General features: G+C 37.1%; 1 protein-coding gene across 2 annotated transcripts in view; it reads left to right on the forward strand.

Moving 5' to 3' along the window:
* The window catches only part of mta1 (metastasis associated 1), a 48385-nt gene extending 42133 nt beyond the window's left edge, over positions 1–6252 (forward strand). The window contains exons 17-18 of one of the 2 annotated variants that reach the window (XM_022199149.2): positions 1100–1249; positions 5362–6252. In XM_022199149.2, coding sequence (XP_022054841.1) covers positions 1100–1209 — 110 coding nt within the window. In that variant the 3' untranslated portion in view covers positions 1210–1249; positions 5362–6252. The remainder of the gene's footprint in view (positions 1–1099; positions 1250–5361) is intronic. The other variant, XM_022199155.2, reaches the window with a different exon arrangement.
* Positions 6253–9993: the final 3741 nt, after the last annotated feature.

Raw genomic sequence — 9993 nt, forward strand, 5'->3', positions numbered from 1 at the left:
AGGTTTCTCTTATTAACCTACAGGATGGTAGTGTGTCAGTGTTGTGTTTGCTGCCCCCAAGTGGTAAAAGAAACTTCTCAGTTTGAAAATCCACCAACTCATAGCTCCAGTGTTTGTTTTGTTGTATCTTGTTTGTTTAATCTCTACACAACTACAGTAAGTGTTCTTATGATGAATTTGGTGCTGTGACTGTGTTTTTTTTTGGTTATACTTTTACTTTAAATTTAGATTGCAGATTTTGACCATGGATCAGTCCGTAGTGTGGGCTCTGTTTTGTTGTAATTTTGGTATTCAACAACCACAGTTCATGAAATTATGGAGTCACAGTAGTGCCACATCAAAATATAAATAAATAAATAAATGTGGAAATATAAAGAGAAATAAATAAATAAAAAGGAAAATTTTGTCTTTGCGTTTATCTTTTTTGTTTTTTCCTTTTATTTATTTATTTCTCTTTATATTTCCACATTTATTTATATTTTGATGTGGCACTCCTGTGACTCCATATAAAATGTGTCTGTTATTCTTCATATCAAATTCATCAGTGTAGCAAAGCACATCGGGGTTGTTGCGATGGGATTGTATTAATAGAAATACTACTTTAGATGCTGATGACAGCAACTGAGTACTACATAGAAAAAAAAGCTGTAAAAAAAGACCATGAGTCAGATGATATGAGTCATATAAATACGATAATGAATACTGAAAATGAATTATTTCCTGAATAATTCAAATGAACTGTGATGTTTGTTTCTGTACAAAGTAAGAATGCATTTAGAAAATTAAGTGAAAGATTCAAAGCTAGCTTTCATGTGATCTATTTATTCTGCTTATCGGATATTGATTCAATAATCTGATTGGTAGTGATCTGATGGAAAGATCTAATAATAAGTGAAATATGGAACCCTGATGGTGTAGTGTGGGAAGATGTTATTGATGTATTTTATCCTTACATTAGTTTGAGTCGTGTGTCTTTTTATTCTGTAAATATACTGAAGAAATTAGTTCTCTATGGAGCCACTAGGGGGCAGAAGAAAGTTGTCCTTGAGTATGTCTAGTGGTAGCAGTGCACTGACTGCAGTTTCCTCTTTGTCTGTAGGAACCAAATCCAAAGCCCTGACTCCACAGTGGGACATTATGGCCAAACGGGTGAGTGACGCAGCGCGGCCCTCAGCCTCCCTGCAGGATGAGGTACACGAACTGGACTGAACGCTCCGTGGGAACGACCTCTACTGCAAACCCCAGTGAGGTGAGACATGCTGGGTTCCTCTAATAATGTATGCTTCTTTTAGTTTGTTTGACTTTTTGGTAGTGGTTTCCTTTTTCTGCTGTGTTCTCTAAGTTGTGCTGCAAAATTTCAAAAACTGCAGTGGTCATTTGTCAAGAATCAAAATCATACTTGAGTAAAAGTTCAACTCAGATGGCCACTGCAGCAAAAGAAGTCCGTTGGCCAATCCAAGGTTTTCCATTTCCTCAAGGTTTGTTCATTCATTACGAGCAACGAAGCAAAACAAGAGAAGTCACGACTCTTGCTGCCTCTCTTGCGCTGGTGGGAATAAAATAACAAAGACTCACTTAGGTGCACCTCACTCCTATGGCTACCTACCCACCTGTATAAGTAAATAGCAATAAAATCTAACATCAACAAATAATTAAACTAGACATTTACTTTATTCATATTAGATTTAAATGGTATTTTCTTTTGTTTACCATTTATCTAAAGTCAAACCCACTAACTAATAACTAGCTCCTACAGAAATGGTGGGATTTCAGTTGCCTTCACACTCGTGCTTCCAAAGTGTGCTTCACATGCACTATGATGTCATTTTTTATTTATTTTTTAACAAACAAACCCAGAGCTGGACGCTTGAAGGCCGGTATCTCACTAATGATATCCTGCTCTATCTGTGTTACATGGAACCACGTGGGTAAATCCTGCAGAACTTGTTGCGTTTATTTGTCTTCTCTCGTGTCACAAAGTGCTCTAAAAGCAATAATCGATTACAGTCAGTATTAGTAAAGACTGCAGCTGCACAGTATACTGGATTTCCTCAAGGAGAAACTGGTAGTCGAGACAAAGCTGGAGCTGTGATGGATGAGAGATGGACAAATACAGGCAGGGAAAAACAAGGGCGGAAAAACTCCTGGACTCCATCCAGTAATGTTCATTTGTGCTGCTTTCTTTGAATTATTTTAATTCAGCAATATAAGCTTGTTATTTTCAACACTTTCAATGCTGTTTTTCTGCATTACTCATTGAAGTATTGTTGTCCAGTGGTGGTGTTTGATTGGTTCATTCTCATCCACTTTGCTTTGTCGCTTCTTAATGAGCATGGCATGTCTTGAATTGTTTTCCAATAAAAATCTGGTTAAAAGTGTATGCTGAAACGGCAAAGGACTTTTAGCTTAACCCTTGTGTTGTCCTGCAGGTCAAAATTGACCCGTTTTAAAATTTGAAAATGTGAAAAAAATAAAATAAAAAATTCACAGTGAAACTTCTGATGTCCATATTTTCAACATTTTTTGGGAAATCTTTGAACAGTTTTTGGTGGGAAAAAAAAGAAATGTTAAAAATGTTTAAGAACATTCACAAAAAAAATCTATGAAAATATGAGAAGATATTAGAAGTTTGACTGATATATATGTAATCGTTTTGGATATTTTAAGGATTTTTTTGGAAGATTTTTACTCATTTTTGAAAATATTTACAAAAATTTTCTTGCCAAATTTATTTATTTTTTTTTAAATAAAACTTTTCAGGGAAGCTTTTAATCAGAATCAGAATCACTTTATTCATCCCCGAAGGAATTATTTATATTTTAAGGAATTATTGGAATTTTCTTCCTGAAGTTTTTGTAAATTATCAGAAATTTGGGGATTTTTTTGCTGAATTTTTAAATTTTTTGTCAGACAAGGAAACAATATTTTCTGGTGAAGCAGCTGCAGCGAGTGAAGTTTGTATGAACAGCATAGTGCAGTAAGTTAATCAGAACAAACAGCAGTAGATCCAGATGTGGCGTCTTTCTGCTGATCAAACATAAGGACTTAAAAATAGCCCTGTTACCTTTTACAGCTGGGATAAACAGATGCCCCGGTCATTATTTGAGTAAATATCATTATAAATGATGATGGACAGATGGTGCTAAAGCTCAGGATTTTGTGCCTAAATATTAAAGGGGGATAATTACAGAGTGAGAGTTTCAGCTTAGTAAGGGGAACTGGTCAAGAACAGATTAAAACACACCATGCTTATCTCTGTTTAGCTTGTTGGGATGAACTTTTCATTTCCATTTTCCTGGAAGTGGACTAAGACCCTCTATGGTTGTTTACTCCTCAGCAGGATTCAACGGACACATTTCATTCTCGCCTAAGGCCAATGTTTGGGTTTCTACGTACACCAGAGTCTGTATGGGGCTGTTTTCTAAACCCCACTACTGCCCACACCCACAAACATTCACACCTGATTTTCTGTCTTCTCCCTATTGTGTGGCATTAAAAAAGACCAGCATCCCTGTCAGTAAAAATGTGGCAAAATTACAATTACTTTCAAGAGAAGTTCACACTCTGGGGCAGGTATGGCACATTTCAAACATTTCTTATGTCTGAGAACAAGCCTTTGATGATGAACCAACTTTGATTTCTTTCTATTTTTGTCAGTAATGCTGTGAAATGTATTCACACGTCAGACTTGCTTTGCTTTTGTTTTGTAAATACATGATTTAATCTTCTTCTCAACTTCATTTGTTGACTCCATCCTTCTGGTTGCAGTAAATAACACAGATCACAGTTTACTTTTTGCCCACCCGCTCCCACCCACAGCAAAGTTAAAACCGCCTACGGTCACAAGATCTGAGTTGGGTTCTTCCACTTTCAATGCAGCCCTCTGCTGTCATCTTCTCAGTTCTGCAAGAGCCCCTGCAAAATCCTCCATGGACCATGAATTATTTGCATTCATGGAAAATGTAGATACAACCTACTGCACATGTATGAAATGGTATAGTCACAGCTACACACATGTCCATAGTGTGGGACTTTAGCAATGCTTAAAAAACTGCATTAAACATGCAAAGACAGGAGATTTTAACTGAGTCGCACTACACATGCTAGTTGTAAAAGGACTGCAATCAGTGTTTTTATGATAACAGTAATTATGTGTGAAATGACAGCGATGAGAAACTGCTTGCTTCTCCCCTCTGATTTACAGAGCTTTACAGCGACTCTCAGCTCATTATTTAACTCTTGCTCCTGCAACTTTACTGTTGCTTCACTGCACTCGTAGTATTGTTTTCTGCCACAAAACTCTCTGCACACGATCTATTCAGAACCAAAATACCACACATAGTTAGCAACTCGCTAATGGAGCATTTAGCAGCTGAAGAGACATCACTCTTAAAGTAGAAACACGGCTGAAAAAGAGGCGATAAGACTCAGCTCTTAGGGAATGGGGATGTTTTTCTGTGACTGCTTCATGTGTAAATGAGCAGCAGTTTGAAAACAAGTTCAACAAATCAACTTATTAGGTGATAATCAGGGTTCTCGCCAACGCATTTTGTCGTAACGGCCCGTTACGCTGTCTAACGGCCCGTTACGCTATCAGTTTAAAATATTGTTATGAGAGTGTGTGGCTCCGTCATGAGAGAGGGAGAGAGAGCAGCGTGTGTGAGAGAGGAGGAGAGCGAGATGTCCGAGCGACCCTGAATGCAGCGCGAGTGAGAGACACGGCAGTTCTGTAGAGGAGGAGAGAAGGTGTGCAGTTGCTGGGTTGGCGGTACTGTGCGGTTCAGCCACTGTTGATAGACAATAAAGGCTGCAGTGTTCTTCGATACGGCTGGGCTAATGTGTCTTTGCCTCTACGGCTGCTGATGAAGTGAAGGGGGTTAACCCCGGGCTTCCTGACCACGGTCGGGGGCCGACCAGGAAGGGTTAACACTGTGATTAGGGCCGCTGCGCTGTTATTTTGACAGATAACGCCATGTGTGTTTGTTTTTATCGACTGAGTGCCTATCTAGGTTAATTTATGTCTCCCCACCTCAGCCGTACTTTCCTGTCGATTGACCCGTTCCCGTCTATTGCGCGTGCGCATGCAGGAGGTCCTGCCGTTACGCTGAAAAAAAATTCTGGTGAGAACCCTGATAATGGGTAAATATTGTGCTTACAGCTTGTTTCTGCTCCGTTCAAGTGGCAAAAAAATCATTTACTGCAGCTTTTATTTGGATTTAAAGCAGATATTAGATGTATAGCAGCAGCAGAGGTGGATAGAGGACACTGTTAAGTTCATCATGCTGAGTGTGATGCATTTAACTGTCATTTGTGGTCAAGACAGCTGTTCATAACAACTTTTTCTTGTTTGTTTTTTTACAGCAGAGGGGGACACGAAATGGAAAAGGCTTTTTCCACTAAACCATAACTGAGGGCAGCTGAGGGAAGTTGAAGCTGAGAGGAGACGACAGCATTGGCCACCTTTCTTCAGTCAGTACGGGTCTGTCAGACTGCTGAAGACCAATCGATAATCGATCAGTTTGGCTGTGGTCAATCAGAAGATGAGCCTGACTGTACAGGACTGTGTTTATTACTTACATTTCTCGTTATTACTGTCTTTGTAATTATTGTTATTGTTATTATAATTTTTTTTTTTACCAACTATAACTCAGCTTATTGTTTGTCGATCAAACGATGGAACTTGTGAAGTTTCATGAAAAATGCTTGCAAAAACCCTGTGGAAAAGGGTGGAAGGAAAGTAACATAAGCCACTTGCATCTTCTGTGTTTCATTTTTCTTTTTTTGAAACGAGTTAAAGTCAAAAAGAGACGCACTTTTATTTCAGCGACATGAGTTCGACTTGTCTTTTGTTTCACTGAATTTGAATGCTTTACAGGAAAATTTCTGTTGTGTGAGCCAGCCCCCCTGTTCTTTGGCCAGAGAGGTTTAACTTATTGAGAAAGACTCGGTGTTTTTTCTACCTTTTTCACAAGTAATGCATCTATGCTTCGATAATGTAATTAAAAAAGAGAATTGATTTTTTCCCCTCTTCTTTTTGGAGTCTGTGCACGGAGGTGGAAGGTGTCCAAACTTGCACTGAATGTTCTATTTTCAAGCTGGTGTTTACCTGTTTTTCTTACTCCCACAGGTATGCAAAACGGGGTATATGCAAAATGACGGAAACTTTTCATTCCTAAAACAGAAACATGTTTTTGTAAGCAAACATCTGAAAAATAACTAAAAAGCAGGAATGCGCTCTGCTTTCATGTCCAATCGCTTGTCTGTGTGTTTATTTTACGCTTGTTAGTAGATTTGTGTTCTGCATGACGGATATGAATACCAGAAGTTTTATCAGCTGCTGTAGGAAAATACTGTATAACACCAACACCCAAGACATTTCCTGACAGTCATTTTTGTCAAATTGATTCACACTTAATGTATGACACCTGTTCTGACAACATTTTTAGTGATGTTAACCCTCGTGTCGTCCTGCCGGTCAAAATTGATCCATTTTTAAGTTTGAAAATGTGGGGAAAAAAATATATTTTCACAGTGAAACTTCTGATGTCCACATTTTCAACATTTTTGAGAAATCTTTGAACATTTTTGGTGGAAAAAAAGAAATGTTAAAAATGTTTCTTAAGAAAACAGAGGTTTTACTGATATACTTGTAATCACTTTAGATATTTTTTTGGATTTTTTTTGGAAGATTTTTCCTCATTTTTTTGAAAATATTTACAAGAATTTTCTCGCCACATTTGGGGGATTGGTTTAAAATACAACTTTTAAGGGAAACTTCAGGATTTATTTGAATTTTCTTCCTGAAGATTTTGCAAATTTTTAGAAATTTTAAGATTTTTTTTGGTTGAATTTTTGTTTTTTTTTCAGACAAGAAAACTATATTTTTGATGCCTGTAAATGAGAACAACAGGAGGGTTAAAGTATTCTACAAAAATTGGAAAACAAAATTCAGGCCTAAAAGTCTCAATTCAGTTTACCCTTTCATGAGATAACCAACATTTTCTTCTCCTGTCAAAGCAGAAAATCACATTGAATCAAATGTCATGATGGTGCAAAAGCTTGTACACGGTTTGCAAAAATGTGTTAAATCTTTGGAGAAAAGCGAAATATAAATAGAAGTAAGTAAGGATCAGTCAAAGTTTGAATGCTGGTTTAGAGTGGCTGTAGTAGAAGAAGAAGTACCTCATTTAAAAGTGACTTTAAAAGAAAAAAAATCTTCATTTTGAGTGTTGAAAATGTTGATAAAAGTATGACAACAGCTTATCCTTCAGGAAGAATAGCAGGAGTCTTAAAAGGGCTCCATATTGATTACAGCTTAAACTGAGACACACAACAGTTATTTAGACTGAAAACCTGTAAAATCCTATTCACCAGAGTCTTACTGACCTAATTATGTGCAGCTATCAGCCACACAGTGATCATTTTTTGTGTCAGTGTGTTAAATTCGGTGTTTCCCTATCAAACATAGCTGCAGTATTTTCTGACTTTTAAGCTGTAAAATAATCCTTGTGAGTTTCATGCATTTTTTTAATTTAAGAAACATCTATCCCTGAGCAGATTCCTAGCTGAATATGTCCAAGGTTAAAAGAAGAATAAAGGTTGAAAAGAACATTTTATTTGCTAACAATAACAGTAATAATTTTTTTTAAAGAAAGAACTATTCAGTAAAGTGAGCTCTGTGAGGAGACACTAAATGGCCGTGAAGTTCTGACACGTTTTTAGTGCACTGCAGATGTATTACCATCAGCTTTTTGAAAGTGTTTGGTCCCTTTCTCTCAGTTTTACTTTCAGATCCCATCAAGCAATCCTCCCAGCTCATCTCGTTGGGGTCATTTCTGTATCGGAGCAACTCCATATTTGAAGCAGCTGCAGGTACAAGTCCTACGGTTGATGCTCGTCGCCAACGTAATGATTTTGATCTTTATGAGGCCTTGTGTCATCCATTTGATACTTTGGCATCTACCATTAATGTCTAGTTAAAATCACATCTGCTCTGTGATGTGCACAAACAAACATAGAATTACTCTTAATATTGTTTTTTTTTTTAAATCGCTAAGTGACATTTACCTCTTGTTACGGGGATTTTAAGAACCACTTAGAATGGATGTCAATATTTTAGTCTATTATTACATTATATCATCATATTTAACAATGTTTCTTTTATTATTGTGTACTTTATCATGCTTGCCAGTGCAGTTGTTACTGAAAATCCTTCTTACTAGTGACTAATTCTGCTTCAGCTGCTTCAAGGATGTGGATCTAGACACCACTTAAAACACACCTGTTTATTGGGAAGTACATAAAATGGAAAAACAAGGCTTTGCATGCATTAAATTAGCCCTCTGACACCCATTTGCAAGTACATACTAAACTAAATCTCTTGTAGCTGATTACAGCAGGTAACCCCACGTGACGCAACAGCACCTGGCCTTATTCTGCTCCATGAAATAGTTTGACAGTGAATTATAGCGATGTGAGCATCAGCCCTTTTAAAAAACAGACATACAAAGCAAAAGTGTTGTTGGTGCAGGTGTTACTGGATATGTGTGAGGGTTCACACCTCTTCAAACTCCTGAAATATTCATCTAGCAGGAGACGAGACGGAACAAACAGGGTTAATACAAGGTTCTAAAAATGTGGGAAAACAGCATGTGAAATGTTCTCATAGGTCCTGAAAGTTCAAAAGCCTCAACCGGAATGAGAAACAATGGATGTTTGTGTGTCTTATGTTTTCTGAGAATTAAATATATTTTAGCTACAAACAGAAGTCAAGGCAGTGTGCTGTACAGGCTGACTGGATCCATACATGTGCATCATATTATATGAATGAGGACAGTAATTACTCGGCATTATTTGGTTTTAAAAGTTTTAAAAGGAAAATGTGTTTAAAACATGAAAAAAATTACATGGAATTGTTGACCTCCAATATTATCTACTTTTAAACACCATGTTTCTGCTTCTGGACTTGAGCAGTAATAATAATGATAATTTACACAGTACTCTTAAAAACAAGGTGTTTTCACAGAGAAAGAAGGAAGCAACATAACAATATGAAGTTTAAACAAAAAGACTACAAACTCAAAAATGCAATACAAGTTAAGTCAATGTTACTTATACAGCAACAGTCATAATGCCAAAATGCTTTAAACATGAGAAATATGACTGGTGTTCCTAATTTATCTTATCTAAGGTGAAAATCCTACAGTACTAGTGTTTTAATTTTTAAGAGTAAGTTAAATATTGCAGTTTAGACCCTACAATGTAATGTGAAAAATTTAGCCAATATGAGCAAAAAACAAAGCATGCAAAAAAATTTTATTTTAATCTGTTATTTGTTAACAAATAGCTTGAAATTGATATAATGTAGAATTTATTTTTAGAGAAATATACGACTCAAAAGTAGCTAACGGATGCTAAGTGTACATTTCTACAGTGCATCTGTGCTCTGCTAACTTTTAGCCAGGTGTGAACTAACCGTGACGTCACCCGTTGGTTTCAACGACAAGAAAAGGTCGCCCGTTTGGGATTTTTTGGAGCCAGTGACGTAAAAAGCGTCATCAAACAGGCTGGACCGGAGAGCAACTAGGGGCAGGATTGGCTGAGGACTCTCTTATCCCACCCACATTTTACGGCAGAGGCTTCTGTTAATGTCTATCAAGTATAGCCACGCCCCCTGGCTCCACCAACTTTAACGATTTATTTAAAATTCAGTATTGATTTATTTTAAGATCGGCCACCTGATCTCTCATTTTGACCATGAAAACTAACGGGGGGAAAAAATCCTGAGCTGTAGAAAATCAGTCTATGAAATTTTATTTTTTCCAAAATGAATTGGGGTCTATGGAGGAAAAGCTTTTTGGAGCAAACCCTAGCGGACGGCGTGATATTGCAAGTTTTTGACACTTCCGGGTTGGCTTCAAATTTGGAGCCAGATGCTACGTCCATCTTTATATACAGTCTATGCTTTCAGCCAGACAAATTTGCCTGTTTTTA

Source organism: Acanthochromis polyacanthus, chromosome 1 (assembly GCF_021347895.1).
Source record: "Acanthochromis polyacanthus isolate Apoly-LR-REF ecotype Palm Island chromosome 1, KAUST_Apoly_ChrSc, whole genome shotgun sequence".
NCBI classification, from domain to species: Eukaryota; Metazoa; Chordata; class Actinopteri; family Pomacentridae; genus Acanthochromis; species Acanthochromis polyacanthus.